At 39.6% G+C, this 19904-nt stretch overlaps 1 protein-coding gene across 5 annotated transcripts; it reads right to left on the reverse strand.

Annotated features, from left to right (window-relative positions):
* Positions 1–254: 254 nt before the first annotated feature.
* mlxip (MLX interacting protein) lies at positions 255–19820 on the reverse strand. Of its 5 annotated transcripts, none has more exons than XM_088293645.1 (17): positions 19254–19820; positions 16050–16156; positions 15392–15477; positions 15231–15320; positions 15116–15157; positions 14258–14399; positions 13872–13955; positions 13416–13510; positions 11957–12404; positions 11269–11336; positions 10819–10930; positions 10642–10736; positions 8968–9072; positions 8220–8347; positions 6622–6745; positions 5075–5199; positions 255–3259 (listed from the first exon to the last, which is right to left on the reverse strand). In XM_088293645.1, exons 1-17 carry the CDS (start codon positions 19580–19582, stop codon positions 2980–2982), a joined length of 2460 nt encoding a protein of 819 aa, XP_088149771.1. In that variant the 5' UTR covers positions 19583–19820; the 3' UTR covers positions 255–2979. The 5 variants fall into 5 exon arrangements, with proteins under 5 accessions (XP_088149771.1, XP_088149762.1, XP_088149788.1 ...); XM_088293636.1 differs by having other exon boundaries at positions 14258–14468; XM_088293671.1 differs by having other exon boundaries at positions 2972–3259; positions 5075–5204.
* Between the last annotated feature and the right edge of the window lie 84 nt (positions 19821–19904).

Here is a 19904-nt window from a genome sequence, read left to right on the forward strand (position 1 = left end):
CTAAATGCAACAAATCGTGCGCATGGGCAAGTAATATTTCTTTTAACCATTCTGCCAACATTACATCAGTCCTTTCAAAAATTGAGTAACTACACATTGTTTATTCGTAATTCTATGGTTTTAATATGTCTGAAGTGCATGATGATTCGCTCCGCCTCCCCCATAAACCCCCAATAATGCCACGAGATACGGAAGAACTCGCAAGAACGATTTGAACGGATTTGAATCCGTTCAAATCGTTCTTGCGAGTACGTTAAAAATTATTCGCTAGTCATATCATTTTTACTCCACATTGGCAGCTCCATGATTCGGTAGAAGACAATATGTGACGAGGCATTTGGTCATCACAAAGGTTACAGAAGACAGCACGGCAAATGTATTTTGTCCACCAAATTTTGTTGAAAGGAAAACATGACAATGCACTTTGTCATCAGAAACTTTGAAGAAAAGAAATACAGCAATGCATTTTGTCATTGAAATGTGTTGTAGGTACGAGTGCTTTCTGTCATCAACACGTTTGTTGGTAGAAAAAAAATGCTTTTATTCATCAAAAATGTGTTGTGGGAAACAATGTCACTGCATTTTGTCAACAAAAAGTCTGCTGTTGATACAAGACAATGGATTTTGTAATGAAAAAGTTAGATCTCAATGCATGTCATCAAGAAAACATGACTTGTTCCTTCATGAAAAATTTACAATGCATGTTTTTGTGATCAAAATGTTTGTAAAAGGCAAACCATGAAAATGCACCCTTTGTCATCAAAAAGATTAGTGAGACCAAACATGACAGTAAATTTTGGCATCCAAAAGTTTGTTCAAGACTAAATGCGGCAATGTACTTTCAAAAATAGGTTGAGGACAAAACACAAACTTTTTTCATTACACAAAAAGGAATTGAGGACAAAACATGACAATGTATACTTTTGTGATTTAAAAAAAAAAATGTTGGACACAATATGACCCTGTACAGTTTGGTGAACAAACATGTTAAAGACAACAGATGAACACGCACTGTGATAAAAGGTTTTAAAAATTGGTCACAAAAAAGATAACTAGATTTTTGGGGTGAAAAAACATTTCGAAGACAAACATGACACGTCATTGCATGGTGATCAAACATGTTAATGACCAAACATGACATTTTGTTGCGACTAAAAACTTTGAAGACAAACCAGGACACAGGGTGCTTTCTTTACTGATGACAAATGTTGAGAATAAAGCATGACACAGCATTCTTTCATGATTAAAAAAAAAGTCACAAACGAAACATGACACTGCGCTATTTCATTCAAATTTGTTGAAGACAGATGACGCTGCACTATGCTGTAACCAAAGCACTTTGAAGACAAAAAGTGACACTGTTTCGAACGCTCACGAGCGCTGCCCTGAGACCCCAACAAAGAACATGTTGATCGATAAATCTGTACACACACACACACAGAAACAAAGGTGAGACAAATCTATATAGTAAATATATAGTGCCATGAAAAAAACATTTTCCTCCTTCCAAAATTCTTTTCACTTTGTTTAGGATCATCAAACAAATGTTAAGACCAAGCCTCAAGCTAAAACGCATTTAGGTTCCGCCGAGTCAACATCCATATGGGTAAAACAAATAAATAAGGTTTTGGAGTGGCCTCGTCTACCTCCAGACTTGAATCTGAACTACAACGGGATCAACTTCAAATAGACACTCATGCTCAAAAAGGCTCCAGTGTCGCTAAATAAAAGCAGTTCACCACAGAAAAGTGGGCTAAAATATCTCTACAGAGATGTGAAGACTCATTGCCACTTGTTGCTGCTGCGAATGGCCCAACCAGTTATTAGGCTTAGGAGGCAAGTATTTTTTCCAAGCAGGGCCCGGTAGCTTTGAATATTTTTTTGCCTTCAAAATTAAAAACATGTAAAAACTGCATTTTATGTTTTAATTGGGTGATTTTGTCTCCCATTTACATTGATGAAGAAATGAAATGATTGGACAAGAGGTCAAATACTTTTTTACACAACACTGTATATAGTTTGCACATTTAAAGAGACAGGTGAACAACCCATGTGTTTTATTGCCATTCAGTGAAGCTCCCTATGAGGGCTGTAGGTTATGTCGCTCGCCAGAAAAGGGCTGAGCAAGCAAAACGTGAAGGACGGAAGGGGGCAGCGGGGAAAAGGCTACATTCTGATGTCAAGCTTTTAGAAGTAATACAAACAAACTTACCCCCAGACTTCCCTTTTAAACACAAACTGCTTTCAACATTGTTCAATGTGACTCACGCTGAGGCAAAACGTGCAGCTGTCTGTCTCTCACTCAAATAGAACACATTTAAAAAAAAAAAAAAGAATCATTGTGCCAAAGATGACGATGGAAAGCCTCAGGGACCTATTTTTGTAGACAGACGCTCTGCGTAAAAACTGGTGCATCTTCATTTTTGTGCTGGGGCAAGTCTAGGTTACTGCGTTTGGAAATTTGGCAGCCCGTGCTTCACCTTATCGGGTCTGGAGGGCCGAAGGAATTTTCCATTACATGTCCACTGTGCACCACACAATTAAGTGATAGAAAGTAAACAACACTTTTGACGAGGTCAGACCAGGTCTTTGTGGTGACGCAGTTTGTGTAACACAATTCTTGTGGATTTGATCCAGACACTGGTAGAATGTATTCTGCACTCGGCTGATATGTGTGACGGATGTTATCGGAATTCATTTGTAAATATAACATTGAACGCTCCGAATCAATACATATATCAATTCATTGAACGAATCAGTATACATTTTCACCATCCCCAAGTGAAGATCTTCTTGCAGTTCCGTAAACGTACTTTGAGTAAGGCAATCTCGTTATGAGCGAGTTTGTTATGCTTCTGCCATGTAGACCACGCGACTTTCCTGCCTGAATTTAAAGGAAATGAGGGGAGCCGCTTTGATTGGCCGAGAATGAAGCTGGCTTTGTTCAGCGGCGCAACAACCATTTTCGAACTGCGCCTGTCAATGAGATTGCCAAAAGGAAGAAAACTCCACCCATGAGCACAGGTAGATTGCATTTTGCAATAGACTTGTGCTGGGCACAAAAATAGAGCCCTCAGGGTCTGAAAACAGGAAGACGACTTGAGTCCTCTGGAGAAGGACGAGGATCATCATCAGATGGCCTGAGAGCGAGGCTCCACGTCGGCGTGCCTCAGGGCCTGGTCGGCTTCTTCCGGCAAGCGTGATGGGTCGCTGAGGATGGACGTGCTGGTGCTCAAGTGGCAAAGGCTGCTGCTGACCACTGACAGACAGACAGACAGGGACACTTACTACATACAAATATACTACATGTATATTAACTGTGGTATTACTTTCTACGACTTTCTTCGTCATTGGTTACTTCAACCCCCAAAAAATGTTAACACGATGTGATAATCCTAATAGGCCAATGTTACTTTTATACTTTTAAAAATATGTTTAAAAAAATCCACCTCAGTAGAGGAAATAATTTATAGTAAATGTTTGATGAAAAATATGAGCAAACAAAAAAATAGGTTGGCTCAAACAAGTAAGAACTTGAATACCTTTGTCTTACTCTTAAAAACAACTTCCTAGGAGACAAACAAAAGCTATTTAAAATGTCTGGCCTAAAAAAAACAAACAAAAAATAAACAACAAGGGAAAACACATGGCAAAGATTTGTTCGATTTAAAAAAAAAAAAACGGAAGAAAAACAACTAACTTAGAAACTAAAAATTTGCCCTCTGCAAAATAAATAATTTGTCCAAAGGGAAAACCTTTAAAAACAATTAACTCTACCAAAAATGAGCAAATACGAAGTAAAACAAAATTAGAAAAAAAAAGCCCCGCCTCTCAAATAAATAAAAAATAAATAAAAATACTAAAAAGACAAGATCAACATTCTCGGCCTAAAAAATTCAACGTAAGCATAAAAGAACAACTAAATGAATATTTTGGGAAGGAGGGGGGATTCATTGCAAATCCCCAACCTAAAATAATCAGAACTAGAAAAACAAACTCCACTAAAAAAACAAACAAACCCAAAACAATAGAAACCACGTGGCCTAAAACAACAAATTTGACACTGAATTTCATTCCCGTTGGCGTTGTGCCTATTCATACGACTTTAACAAGATTGACGTAGTGCCAAAAGCATGCCATCACTCATCCTCAACCGTGACGGCCGTTAGCTTAGGTTGCTTTTTTATTTTATTATTATTTTTCAACTTTCTTCTCCCAGGAAATGCTTTACTTCTCATAATACCCCAAAAGCTTTGATTAAAGTTTCTTTCCTAGCATTAACTTGCATCAGCTTCCACAGAAATATATATATTTTTTCTTTACAAATCATAAAAATGAGTGCACTTTTGTCAAAACATCTATTAAACAAAGCGTTTGATAAACAAACATTGCTAAAAGTTTCAGCAATTTAAAATCATGAAATAAAGTATCAAAATGTGTGGCTCAGCTGATCAAAATTTCTTTTACTGAGATGTCGCACCGCCTCCAGTTTTTCCTCACACTCTTTTTCAAAGTCAAGCCGTACAAGTGGTGACCGCAGAAACATATTTGTGGCTTCGGAGCACATACAGCAAGGTTGCCAACATGTTGTGAGAGCACAGCCAATGTCAAAGCCAAACTGAATGTCATTATCTCTAATTGCCGTAACCCGTCAATTTTCGCGGTTAATTGGGACTGGAACCCCCATGAAAAGTGGAAAGTCGCGAAGTAGAGGTTGACTTTTTCTTCTTCTTCTTATTATTATTATTTTTAGTCTTGGTGTGATTCACGCCTCCATTAAGCTGTTGCGACCCACCTTGACATGGTTCCCAACCGTCTGCATTGCAAAAGAACAAAATAATAAAAACCAAGATGCGGGCTGCGAGAGGAACGTGATCTACAAACCCGGAAGCGGACGATTACGACACAATATTGGCTAATAAATATGTTCAAGTTTGAGGTTTTATCCTAAAATTGTCTTACCTATACTAATTATACAACAAAATATATAAATCAATGGACACTTGAGAATGCAGGATTAAAGAATGCACAGAACCGTTGTAGTGTGTGCGTGTGCGTGTGTTGGATTACTCACTGGGCCTGAGCGCGACCAGGGAGCAGTGACGTTCGAGCCACTCCAGCGTGGTCTTGCAAAGCTCTGTTCCGCTCGCGGTCGACACCATCTTGTTGAAGGATTCGAAGAGCGGCTTGATGATGACGCTGAACTTAGAGGCGTGTGACGTCAAGGCTCAGGTCGGCATTGTGGGGAGATCAGCTCAACGCCTGCTAAAAACACTTCTTTGAACTCACGGTTCATTGTTTGCGTCTCTGCTGTCGCGCAGATCTTTAATTGGTTGTTTTTGCAGTTTTTTTAAAGAACACATGCTGGAGCAAATTTAGAGTCGCCTGCCTACATTGTAGTACTATGTGCACTGTCTAAACTTGCCGGGCGTCACTGAGGTCAAATGGATGAGATGCAGCATAATTAACAAAAATAAGAGGCAGAGAAGGTCACCAACTAAACTCGACTAAAAGTTGTCTTCAAAGAGCACCAGCCTGTGCTCCATTTGGATGTTTTGCTGCTCTTTGTGTGTTCAAGTTGCAGTTGTTTCAAGGTTTTAAATTACAGTAAAACAATGCACGTATGTTAGCTTTAAGCTAACACACTTTTGCTAGACAAATTGTTAAAGGGATACTTTACTTATTTAGCCATTTTTAGCGGTAAAAACATATTTTGTCAAAATTAGATAAACTCATTACTTTTCATGGACATTTAGGACCTGTCAAAACACATTTTGCCACTTGCTGCCGACTACAAAAGTTGATCGGAGCTCAAGCAACGATCAATCGCTGTTCAATCACCTGTTTTACGGGCTTTGTCATGTGACCAAAATTAATAGTACAAGAACAATAATGAAGTTATCAAAGTAATTATCGACAACATATCTTTTTACTGCTGAAAATTGCTCAAGTATCCTTTTAATGAACATTTTGGTATTCAACTATAGAATGTTTTTTTATCGTATGTGTTGCTATAACAGTAAACTCCAAGTCAAAATAAAAAAAACAGCTTGAGGCAAGCATGTTTAACCTCGTATGTGGAGAACTGCGAACGAATGTTCATTGTTTCCTCAGTGATGTCATATCTATGTCATAGTCTCTCATTTCTTGACAATAAGCAAATGAGAGTATGGTGCAATAAATACTTTTTAAAATGGTAAAATTTTTTTCAGGTATAAATAAAGTAAAACATCTGATCTGATAAAGTAAAATAAGTTTAAAAGTGTTTTAAAAATGTAGGAGGTGTAAAATCTAAAAAAATTAAAAATGTATACGATCTCTCAATATCACAAATTTTCACCTGTCGTGAGTTGGTTTATAACGCATCGCCAAGCACATTACGGGGTTCAACGTGACGCTTGATTCAAGGGGGACAAAAGAGGGTGGTCTAAGAGAACAGCTTTTTCAACATTCTGCGGTGGCCAACACTTAAGCCAGGTGATGTAACTATTCCACTGAGGATTCCTTCCTACCGCAGTAAAATTCCCCACACACACAAAGCAGCAGCATAATTACGGACTGATACAACCTGACTGGTACGCTCTCAGACTGTAAACACCACTAAAAACTGGAGGAGGATACAATCCAGAACTTCCAGTCCTGCCGGGAACGTAGCTTGACGTACTCTGTGAACCTGTGCTGCATGTGGTCAAAGCGCCGCTGCGTGACCTGCGCCCCCGCGGCTGGCATCTGGTCATGACACAGGCTGCCGGTTGACAAACACAAAAGGCACGAGAAGAGATGTTAATGACAATTCAATGAACTGACACTTTAAATATCCAACCATAAATATTAACAATTGTCACCTTGCCATGTTAAAAAAAAACAAAAAAATGTCATTTGTAAACTATGACGTTTGTTTAGATAATTGACATGAAAAGAAACAAGTGTGTGGCCAAAAAGAATAAGGAAATAAAAACGATATAAAAACTAAATGTAATTGTGAAAAACTAAACAAGTACACAGAAAAGAACAAAAATGATTAGTCTAAAAAGAAATTATTTTGAACTAGCTTCACAAGAATAAAATTGAAAACGCCTACAAAAGAAGAAAGGACACAGCTTAAAGGAGGTTGAGAGCAAAGATTTTTTTCAATAACAAGCTCAGTTTATATATATATATTTTTTTTTAATCAGGAAACCGAAATAATTTTATTTTTTATTTATCTGTATTCATTTTGGGGATATTAAGAAATAAGAGAAGACTTGAAAAACACCTACATTTATTAAAGAATATGGCCACGCCCCCCTCCGCTCTCTCCATGTTTTGGCGAGTTATTAAAGGGACCAATTACAAACCCTCCATTGGGGATCATTCTTATAACGTTCGATAAACAGTGATCACAATTCATGTGGACATCCCTACCTATGACCACTTCAACATATCAAAAGGATTAACATCTCCGTGGCTGATTTATATGAGAAAGAGGAACTGTGGAAGTGGGTCGAGGTACATAGGTGTATACTGGGAGGTGCGCACACTGCTGATCACAGTGAGGACACACAGCATAAAGCATCAGTTGGGATATTTACACAGACTGAAGGGGAAATAGACGTGCACATTTATTTGGATGAGGATTGGCCCCAGTTTTTCAACCTACAACACGCCGCTCAATTTGCAAGGCAACAGCCAAAATTGACTGAATATAAATAAATGAGTTAGTAACAGCATGGGCTCCTAAGACACTCATAATATAATATAATATATATATATATAGTTTTTAACATACACATCATAATCTAACAGCAGCAGCAACACGCACGTACTCATTTCAATAGTCGGCAACCTGAAATTTGGCTGCATAATTTGAATGGGGAAAGTATAGCACCATCTGCTGGATGAAGGAAGAAAGTGCTTAGAACTTTCTCTTACGTGTTCGTAATGATTGCACAAATCTAAAAATGTTTTTCAGTTCGGGGTTTCTTGATTTTTTTTCTATCTAATGGATTTTCTATGTATAAATCACGTCGCTATCGCGTTACATAATGATTTTGAATTATCCACAACCACCATGTCTTGAAAAAAAAAAATGCCACAAAAAAAGCACAAAAATATAAAATAGCAAGAATTCAAAAATGGATTGTATTTAAAAAAAATCTACAAATATAAATGGATTATGAAACCTAAAAGAAATAGAGAAGAGATGTTAAATTAAGAAAAGACCATTTTTATGAACATACTTAATGGAGGCCTTGAGGCTTGTAATCTCCTCCTGCAGCTTCCTGATGTCTTCTTGCATTTGCTCCCTCTCCTGCTTGAGCTTCTCAATGTGTTCCACCGTCTTTTGCATTGTGACTGCAATACTGATCTGTGTACACAACAAGGAATTTAGAATGAGTGGTGGGAAAGGGGCAGCGGGGGGCATGGAATTGTGAATATGGTACATGCACTTGAAACCACTTGACTTTGTTATCCTTAAGCCACTTTGTAAGCAGTTTGGCAGTTTATCATTGTCCATTTAGAAGACCCAATCACAGCCAAGGTTCAACTTCTTCACTGATTCCTTGAGATGTTGCTCCAGCATTTCCACACAATGTTCTTACCTCAGCTAAGCAACCCCACAACCTGATGCTACCACACCCGTGTTACACAGTTGGGATGGTGCACAGGCTTGCAAACGTTCCTTTTTCCTCCAAACCGAAGCGCTAAAACACATCTCCCCATCATCATCATCTGGGGTTTTCCTAATTGTTTAAAGCTATAGTAATCTTACTGTATGTAAATTTCTGACTTTGACGACATTTATATAAAAAAATAATTTCCTAATTATTCCGTCATTTAGCAAATGAATAAAAAAAAGATATTTTTGATAATACTACTTGATTTAAAACAGGATAGTTTTAGTCTGATTTCATGCCAGGCAGTCAGATAAAAAGCTGCAGTGCCTTTTTACATAGTGTGAGTAAACTTGTTTTCAATTGTACACACATTGGCTTGAGAGTTGAGGGTGGGAACCAGGCTGCCAAGCGTTTTGAAGCAGTGGTTTATGTTTGATCGTCTCTTCTGCTCAGCGATGTGCGCTCTCCTTGGAATCTGAAAGCACACGCAAGTCTCTTACACACTCACCAGGTGATACAAATAAAGAAAAAGTACACTTTAAAAAAAAATTAAAATACATATGACGGGGTGGGGGATTATGGAAATGAGACAAGTAATACAATAAAAATACAAGAATATCAACAAAATAAGAAATAATTAAATAACCAGGGAAAAAAATCATATATTACAACAAAAATATTAACGTAATAAAAGACATGATGAAAAACACAAAAATATGATACAAAAATATGCACGGTGGTTGACTGGTTAACTTTGTCTGCCTCACAGCGCAGAGGTTGTCGGTGGGAATATGGCCTTGCCCTTCCTGTGTGGAGTTTTCATGTTCTACCCGTGCCTGCATGGGTTTTCTCCGGGTTCTCCGGTTTCCTCCCACATTCCAATAACATGCATGGCAGGTTGATTGGACACTCTGAATTGCCTCGAGGTGTGTTTTTGCTCAAAGTCAGCTTGGATAGGCTCTCGTTCGTGATCCTTGTGACCATTTTTAAAAAATATAAATAACACAAATAATTATGACATTTTGGGAAACATTTTTAAAAAATGCAGTATATGTTTTTGAAATGCTAGAAAAATATCAGCTCTTGTCATTTTTCTCCCTGGTCGCATGCTGTTGCAGATTGGGGAGATAGAAAAATTAAATATGATACAAAAATACGGTACAAAAAAATACTTAAGTTTGAAACAATAACACTCAAAGTAGCCAATTTCTCGGGTTTTCCCTCCCAAGTCTCTGTTCTATAAAAGTGGCAGGGACACGGAATGTGGGAGGGGAGTCGACCAAGAAAATTTCCCAGCTCTCTGCACAATAAGATTCATGTCAATTTACAATCTGACACTCTGACACTCACTTTTTCCGCCCTGATTTCTTGAAAGCAATTGTCACTGTACAACAAATATTTTTGTCACATTGAAAGCTGCAGTAGATAAAATACTGTCAAGTAATCAATAATAAGAGTGGTGCAAGCCAAAACTTTAGGCACACGTTGATAATCTAACAAGAGCAAAGCAAAAAGGCTCAAAGTATGACAGAAATGCTGGTATAATAAAAACATATTTGCCAAAGATTAACTTAATATTATTTTTTAAATAAACACATTGGGGTAAAATACAAAGATATCTAATTGATATTGGAAAAAAATTGAAAAAATATTACATAATATACAAAAGCCTTACTAACAGGAGTGGCGCAAGATACTAAAAAAATACACAAAAATCTGAAAAAAAGCATGGATAAGATAAAAAAATACATAAGTAATCTGAAAAGTATGAGACAAAAAGAAATTTAAGGCAACAATATTGGACAACAAGTACAAATATAATTGGTGAAATTTATATATATATATATATATATATATCAGTAAACTAATATCAGATGAGAAGTATGAGAACCACAAAAAAAAAGAGGCACAAATGTGTCATGATTCATTTACGCAGATGCATCGAATTATCTGAGGGACGCCATGTCAGTATGTGAATACGTAAATGTACATCAATATCCAACCTTTGCTGGGTTATAAAATAATTGCACTCATGTTGTTCTACCTGAGGAGTTGTGCTGCTGCTGATCAGCGACTGTGGACTTGGAACTTGATCCATAGAACAAGGTGAGCCTTGGCCTGATCCTGGCTGGCCTTTAACTAAACAGAGGAGATCAAAACATTGTATGAAATGGTGCGCTTTTGTGTAATTAGCCATTACTGAGTCACAACAAACGCTCACCGACACCAGAGGAGGCCTCCTGGTTCCGACGGCTGGAGGAAAACGAGTTCTCTGAGGCTACAATGCACTGAGGAGACTTCTGGCTTTGAGGTACAACAGAGAATCCACCAGCCTGATGTGCACCACAGGACAACAATTCACTGATGTTAACATTGGCACGTATATAATATGTTTGTATGTAAAAATGACATCAGTACTAAAATGCTCGCCGCTAAAAGAGTCTGTAGTGATTTAAGGGTTTTTTTTGTGATGAGATTGAAGACAAATTGACGCAACCCCTTTTTAGTACGCCAGTATGAGCATTTATACACGTGAAAGCACTTGAGTAATCACCTCAGCCTAAAGCAAACAATTGGCTTTTTCCTCAGTTTTTGACACACCTGTACAAGTGAGAAATACCGACATGAAGGTATACCTAATAAGGTGTGTATAAATGATTTGAGAACGTACCACACCACAATGAGTAATCAGCACACCGGGAGATGAAGTCACATCAGTTTTCATTGCTGGAAGGACACCTGAGAGAGTGTGGGACGGCAGTGAGTTGTCTTCATATTTTTGTACACCCCAAACAATATCTAAATAGCTGCTGTTTAAAACAGTGGTTCTCAAACTCAGGTGGCTCAAACACTTGATTTTTTTTCCCATTTAACTCCTTGTTAAAGGACAGCAAAAAGTATTGAAACATTGTATAAGTCAACATATGTGTGTTAAAAAATTTACAGAAGTTCAAGTTAAGTTCACATGTAAAGGTTAGATTGCATTTTAAGGTTGTCATTAAATTTCACATAAAAATCCAATATCCTTAACTTCTTCTTAGTAGTATATAGAAACCAAGTGACTAAGTTCTTAAGTTCTAAACTATCTTCTTTGTTCACAGCCATGTTATTAGGGGAATAGTGCAGGCCAACCAGTGACGATGGATGAATATTAAATTCAGTGATGTCACTTCCTCAAAATCATATCATGAATATTGAGGTGGAAACGTTTAAAAAAAAAACTCCTCAGGTATTTAGGGGTACAATTTTTTATATTTGATTGACATTAGGATTATGAGGGGTCTTTGGGAAAAAAAATTCTCCTTGCACCCAAAAAGTTTGAGAACCACTGGTTTAAAACGTGAACCTTTCGTAGAGACCTGTGATGAAGAGCTGCTGGGGAGCGACTGGGTTGGCTGGGAAAATCTTCTTCAAGTCTCGTTTTTTGTTGCCGTTGGCTGGCTGGAGGTGTCGAGGGCGAGCGAAGGTATGAGACGGTGGCGGTGGAGGCTTCGGAAGCAGGGACGGCAGACGGGAGGACGCTGAATCGTCAACTGGAGCAGGAGAGGGAGAGATCACGGTGGTCTCGCCCAAGGCTGCTGTGGAGTCCAAAGTGGAGGGGACCATGGGTGCCACTGCCACTGGGAGGCACTGAGACACCAGGGGATTGTGGGAGGAGACGGTTGTCTGGTTGCTGAGTGCTACCTGCCCTGGGTAAAGAGTTAAGTAATTGTCCACAATAGCGCCGGCACTCGTCCCACTGCTTGCGCTGGTCATGGGAGACGGGATTATGCTGTCTGTGAGCTGCATGGCCGACAATAACTGGCCCTGGTGACAAAACACATGTGCAGTGGTACATTGACTTGAGTTTAAATTGTGACCAAGCCTCTAACTTAATTTACTTTTTCAAGCCCCTCGCAATAAACAAACAAAGGTATTTCATCATAATTTCAGTTGTCAATAGTAACACTGTACTGAACTGGAAAAATATAATATCATAATATCATCCAGCCTAAAGCCTCTGGTGGATGTGTTATATCCCACTGGGTCATCACGGGAATTTCCACGCCGCAACAAGTGACAACAGCACAAATGCAATTTCTCTAATGTGATCGCATCGTCATAATAAATGGTATCTCATACAGAAATACAGAGAGAGGCTCAAAAAAATCCACAGACAACAAAAACCCTCTGTCACCTGGAAAAGTGCAATCATAGGATTAATGCGAACAATCCTGTATTTGCGATGACCACCTCTGTGCACAACAGAAATGAAACATTAATGCACAAACAAAAAAGTCCATGCCATTCAAGGTCACGCATGGGCAATGTAATTCAGTCAAATTAAACTTCATTTAAGCCTCCCAAAATAAAACAAAAATAAAATGTAATACGTTTTTCATAAAAAAAAATACCACTCTATGATTATCCTTGATACAAAATGAATTACATCATTAAATGGCATTAAAATGTTTTTGTCACTTTCGCTACAATGTAAATTCAGGTGTGCACGCCTTGGCCACCTGGGGGCAGTATTGGACATACAATAAAGGCCCACCTCCTATCTCGGGTTCTCAGTACGGCAGGAATATTAGTCGTTCTTTGCAAGAGATGAATCATATCTCAATACATTTCAAATGATGCAGTTAAGCAGACTGAGCAACCGGTCGTGTGCCATCATTGTTTAGTACGATTACTACGTTACAATTTGTGTCACTACTCGTAAAGGACAGAAAAAGAGGCAAGAAGCTGGGGCGGGGAGTCACAAAGTCTTACACTTGCTGCTTGTGGTGGTGGTGGTGGTGGTGGTGTGTTAAAGGCGCTGCGCTCCGTGTTTACCTGCGACGGAGAGCTGCTGCTGGGCAGGGGGGTGACTGATGGTGCGGTAGGGGAAACAGGGAGGAAGACGGACGGACGTAAGCTGTGAAATAAGTCTGGAAACAAGAGTCTATGTTAGCAAGCAGTTAGTAAAAATAAAATAAATGAATAAATCATCCTCTAACTTTCAGGGTTACTAGGTTAAGGAAACTAGTGTCGAGAGAAGTTACTGGAACACTATTGCGTGATTCCTCCAAATGTGCACAATTAGTGTGTTTATGAGAGGTGTGCAGGACTCATTCTATTGTATTCCTATAAAAGCACCACGCCACAGGACGAGAAGTCACATTTTTCACATTTTCTAATGGAACACTCTCCTTTTACACTCCTCGAATCCTTCTGTTAGGTTTGAGTCTTTGGCAGGCTTTCCCCTGAAAATGGGAGAAGCACAAACAATATTGCCCATTCGGCCACTACCTTGTAGTGGATCAAAAGAGAAGTCGAAGTTGGGTTGCAACTGCATGAGGCCTGGTTGGATCATGTCTGCATTCACCGCATGAGCTGTGAAAGGTAAACAAGCGTTAACTACGTTAACATCACGCCAACATAGCGGAGAACTTGACACACTCATTTAAAATCAAAATACGATTGGCCTAAATGCACAATTGCCCAAATCATTTGAACCCATGGCCACACTTAATAAAAAAAAATAGCAATGTGCTCGGTAAAAGTGTTTTTTCTTCTTCATGTCAACATGGATTGTCAGTCATCCACGTCATGGTAATCCGCAAAGAATGGCATTTTTTTTCTTCTTGTTTTACAGAAATGTTCAATCACAATTTGGCAATTACAGCCATGCTCACCGTTCTCCTTGGTGTTAGGCCAGGCGGTGGTCTGGTGTGAGACCAAGGTGGAGAAGAGCGTGTCAGACACCTCAGACATCAGCACCTCCATGTCAAAGAGGCTGTCCAGCTCCATGGGCACCGGGGCATCGCTCTCTTCATCCTGACAAAAGCAAGCACGGAGCATGTCTGGAGAGACTTCCCCAAACAGTGCTAACTGCTCCTTGGGCCCCTTAAGGTGTTAAAAATGCAAGCACCAAGCCGGTTAATCACACGAGCATGCGGGGTCCAGCGCAGCCAACAAGTGGGGTAGACAATTACCCACACGCATGTACACACACACCCACGCACACGCGCACAAACACACGCACTCGCACACACACACAAAGCACAATACTTTGATTTTTACATTTATGGATCGAAACCCACCTCTGGCTTGAAACTCTTAATTTGAAATCTAAACCCTGTCTTCAAACCAACTTGAAAAACCCCTGATCCTGAGTTAAACAGAACACAGTCCTAAAATCCAAAACCGAACCCTTGTTTGGAAACTCAAATTAGAAATGTGATTGAAACCCCAAGACTGTCTTAGCTCATTCACCACCAGCCAAGTATATAAAAAAAACAAAAACAAATCAAGGATCTTTGACGTCTTCAGCTGTCGATGGCAGTAAATTTGAAACCCTAACCTTAGCTTGAGACCTCAATTAGAAACTCAACCCTTGGTTTTCATTGTTGAAAAACACATTTTCATTTCAATTTATAAAAATGTTTTAAAAAACAAAACAAAAAAAAAAAGGCGACACACCCCTATTTTTTGTGGGACATAAAATGCACGCGTGACTGCTGTTTTTTTTTTTTTTTTCAAACACTGCATACCTTGAGCAAACTCGACAGGTCGTCATCCTTGTGCTTCTGCAACTGGAGGGACAGTCAGTAAAATTAACGGTGCTTTGTGACAAACCAGCAAAAGTCAAGAGAACTCAAACTCAACTCTTTTCTTGAAGTAGGTCCTCCACTTGTGATACTCTCTGATAACAATTTCTATTCTTCTTTTCCAGCATTTGCCCTCTGTGGTGATCATCTGGGAGTCGCAATATCTGATATATGATATGACGTCATTTGAATATTTATTATTAGTTTTTAAACAGTCACCTCTGAAGTACGATGCGCTTCCAGATCTATGTTTCCATCCAGAGGGGTGACAAAATGACAAACAGGATTTTGTCTTCTCTCCACATCTACAGGTGACACAAACTCAACCTTAGCCACTCCAACTTTCAAACTCAAAAGTACAGTGGTGGTCTCTTGACTTACGAGTTCAATTTGCTCCATGGCCACACTTGCAAATCAACACACTTGAATGTCAAATCAATTTTCAGCTATGATTGGTCGTTATCAGAGCCCTGAGAAACTGTGGTGTCATTTTCAGTGGACATTAATGACAAAATGGCCGCCCCATGACATGGCTAAAAACAGGTGGATTTTGCTGCTTTACTCATATTCCACAAACACAATATTAATCAGGATGCCATGTTTCCAATAGTTGGCCTGAATAGAACATATGCTTGTACAGAATATTTGGGAGTTGGCTTCCCCTTTAAGAAAGGTAAACCAGACTTCCCTCACCCCAATTACTTTGTTCCCAGCAAGCCAAGGAGACCAACATTTTCACCTACCATTGGAGCCAACACACCTTGGGTGGTGATTGTTTAAAATCAATCAAGCAAATTAGTTTGTATATCAAAAAAATTACCAAGTTATCACTCTTAAGTCAAGGTAGCACTTGATTGGTACAGCATTGAAGTCTTACACTGCATGTACCAGGCCCTCCAGATGGCATTGTTGAGACGGATCTTGTCCCTCCAGAGCAGCTTTAGACCTTTGAAGTTTTTCCATTTGGGAGACACCAGTTTACCGCTGTGGAAACAATTGTATAAACTATTTAGTTTTAATTTCATTGGATGACAATCCTAGTGTCAAAAACATTTTCATCGCTGGCAACGTCGTAGTTATGATTTTCGTCAGATGGAACATACACTTGTGATCCATTTTCTGTAGCGCTTCTCCTCACTAGGGTAGTGGGGGGTACTGGAGCCTATCCCAGCTACCTTCGAGCAGTAGGCGAGGTACACCCTGAAGTGGTTGCCAGCCAATCGCAGGGCACTCAGAGACAAACAACCATCCGCGCTCACACTCATACCTAGGGGCAATTTAGAGTGTCCAATCAACCTGCAATGCATGTTTTTGGAATGTGGGAGGAAACCAGAGTACCCGGAGAAAACCCACGCAAACATAGAAAGAACATGCAAACTCCACACAGGATGGCCGGAGCCGGGAACGATCCCACGACCTTTGAACTGTGAGGCCATCGTGTTAACCAGTCGTCCACAATCTAACCTAATCATATTATTACATATCCACAATTGCCCCTGTAATTCATTATTATATACATGTGTGTATATATATATATATATATATATATATTTTTTTTTTTTTAAAACAAATTATGTTTAAAATCATAAGTCATGGAAAACAGTGACAACCAAATATGAATATTGATGTTCAAGTAACGTAAAATGCTTGTACTATCGGTAAAAAGTACAGAACAAATTGAACATTTTGAGCAAAATGTTTAGCAAAAAAGTGAAGAGCAAATCAATTCCGCAAGAAACATGAAGTAGAAACTTTTTTTTAAAAGATGTGTTGGGCCAGATCCCCGAAAGGTGAGTCAGACACGTGCAGGGGCAGCCCATTCTCTCAGTAAGCATTCAATTCAATTTTCCTGTTTTCACATTTGGATTAAAAGCATTAAAATAGTTTGTCGAATATGTGGAGCGTGGTTCAACGAAATAAAGTCCAACAACAACAATATGCCTGCTTAGTAGTACTTCCCTGCTCTATTATTAGTCCTGACATCGAGTCCAAGCCATTTCCAAAAGTCAGAGGGAATCCTCTGTCATCCGTAAATAGAAACGTCTTTATGTCTGGCTGACAAGTCACCTTTATATAACACCCTAACACACTAAGCACTCATATTTTCTTCCTCCATTTTTTAGGAAGGAAAATTCACAACAGTGAGAAATGGGAACTGCCGAAATGTATGTGAAAATGTAATTAATTAAAGTGTCACAAATTCCCACATGTACTCCAGCCTCTGTAAACAATAAAAGCACGGCTGACGTCATGGCTAGTGTCGTTGCTTGTCAAGTTTTTCGGTACAGTATTGAATATGGATTAGGGTTTGTACTTATGGTTTCAAATCACTTTTCAAGACGGATTAGGTTTTAAACAAGGTTTAAGGGTTCAAATTAGAGTTTTAATGTTAGTGTTAGCGTTTCAAGTCCGGGTTGAGGTTCATATTTGTGTTGACCTGGTGAAGACCCAAAAAGTGGCGGTGAGCTTATTCCTTCGTTAGTTGCATCCTTTATTCCTTTCATACCATACCTGGATGGATGGATGGCTAGGAATACTTTTCTATTAGACAGGGATTTGGCACCATCTTGTGGCATTTTATGGCATTTCAAAAACCAACAAATATAGGAGTTATTCATCAATGAAAGGTGGACAGGTTAAAAAAAACAAAAACAACAAATTGTTAAATTGTTGAATTTTTTAAATGAATCCATTACTTCTAATTGAGAATGTTTCGTTTTGATGGGAGAGAATATACTGCTCTCATTTTGCACTGAAATCTCAATGTGTTCCTGTTTACACAAAAGAGAAGCACACTTGTGTGTTTTTTTTGCCCATACAAGTTTTCAAAGAAGTGGTCCATAAGAAATGAAGTCACATGGGGATGCCAGTGAATACACCCGGCGGGGCTATCACCGTGCTGAACACTCCTCAGCTATGAAACAATTAGGTCAAATTTATTTGGCTTCATTTTTACCAATCGAGTGCCCCAGCAAAATGCATTTCGGTTCATCACGGAATGTTCTTAACTCATTCACGACCAGCCCAGTAAAAAAAAAAAGGATTTTGACGTATTTATCCGTCAATGGTATTGAATGAATTAAAAGGCACATGGAAATGTCATACTTCAACGGGGCAGGGTAGGTAGCTTCAACCTCGTTAAAAAGATTTAAGGAGCTTTCAAACTGCACTTAATTTGCACTGCGCCTACAGCAAGGTAGGGCACATATTTGTCGCTGGTTGCTACAGCGACCAAACAGTAGACGTTATACCAGCCTTTTCCGTTTCCTGTTTGTTTAGACTTGTCAATTAATTTGATAAAGCTCAAGATCCTCTTTTTTGTCATGTGTGCATGGAATTTCACCTCTGCATTTGACACATCACAGTGAACACACACTGTTGGTGGCAAAAAATTGGCATCTACATATGACCCACCAGAGCCAACACACACTGTTGGGGGTACCCACTGGAGCAGGGTGCTACTTAAGCGCTGGGGATGGAGGAGGGGTGATTTGTAGGACACCACAGCCGTGTGACAGTTTTGAACCGGGGTAGATAATAGATAGATAATTGCCTATAGATGCTGCAATCACGCATTAAATGAAACTCCTCAACAACCCGGCCGTCCGAAAGACGAGGATAACTTTCCAAAGAGAAATTTCCACCACCACCGGAACCCCAACCCTTGTTGGCAAGTTGTACAAACAAGCTCATGGAGGAAAATGGTTGGGAACCACTGTGTGTATCACAATCAAATGAAGACATGTCACAACTATTATAAGAGCATTCGTAATTTTTCACAGAGGATAAAGAATATATGCCATTTATTGTTGTAACGGTTTGATGCCGTTTACTTGAGTTGATGCTATTTCCGTAATTTATAGGGTTATAACACCACAATTTATCAAAACTAGGCTTTGACATGATCACACAAACAGTAAATAGGTCACTCCACAAGTAGTGATTCTGCAAGAAACACTGTATGTGACTTATTCCCATCTCAAGAAAAAAGTAAACAATTGAGCAAAAAGTTGTCGTGAATACTCCATTAAATTATAGGACGATGGTATTAATACTTGGCCACTCACAACCAGTGCCGTACCTGTAGGCCAGCGTCATGCACTCAAAGAGTTTGGTGAGCGAGGCGTCGATGGAGATGTGAGACGTGCTGGCCTTGCCGAAGTGGTAAGTCTGACAGGTTTGTTTGTTGACGGTGTCGAAGTCGTAGCCTTTCTTCGGCGGGTGCTCGCTGTGCGGTGAAGATACCATGAAGTGTCCGCTGTGGATGATCTGCGACCTTCGCGGGCCCCGGCTAGGGTTTGGGCTGGGGCTGCGACTCGGGCTCGTCTCCTCAGCGTCCGAGTCGTCGTCGTCGTCGTCTCGCTGTTGTTTCCTCTCCCGCTGCCTTAAACTCGGCTGCATAGAAGCCATGACTGCGAACAAATGGCTAACCAGCTAGCGAGCTAGCCCGGGAGGGATTATTACTACACTACCCCCGTCATGAGACTTGGCCAAGTCGCAACAAGTGTCCCCCTCCCCGGTACGGTTATTTTATTTTATTTGGTGTCACTTTGTCGCCCCCCAAATTCTTTAAATCTACTTTGTGTACAAGTTGACTACCGACCAGCTGGCACCAGAGCTACTGCTTCTCCATAGGGGACGGGCAGGATGTCGTCACCGACTCGATGGGTCACATGGTTTCTGATTGGTCCATGTTAAGTATTGCCTTTTCTTATTGGTCCACACCACTATC

Source organism: Idiotropiscis lumnitzeri, chromosome 1, assembly GCF_059441095.1.
Source record: "Idiotropiscis lumnitzeri isolate Australia: NSW breed Sydney's pygmy pipehorse chromosome 1, RoL_Ilum_1.0, whole genome shotgun sequence".
Taxonomy (NCBI): Eukaryota; Metazoa; Chordata; class Actinopteri; order Syngnathiformes; family Syngnathidae; genus Idiotropiscis; species Idiotropiscis lumnitzeri.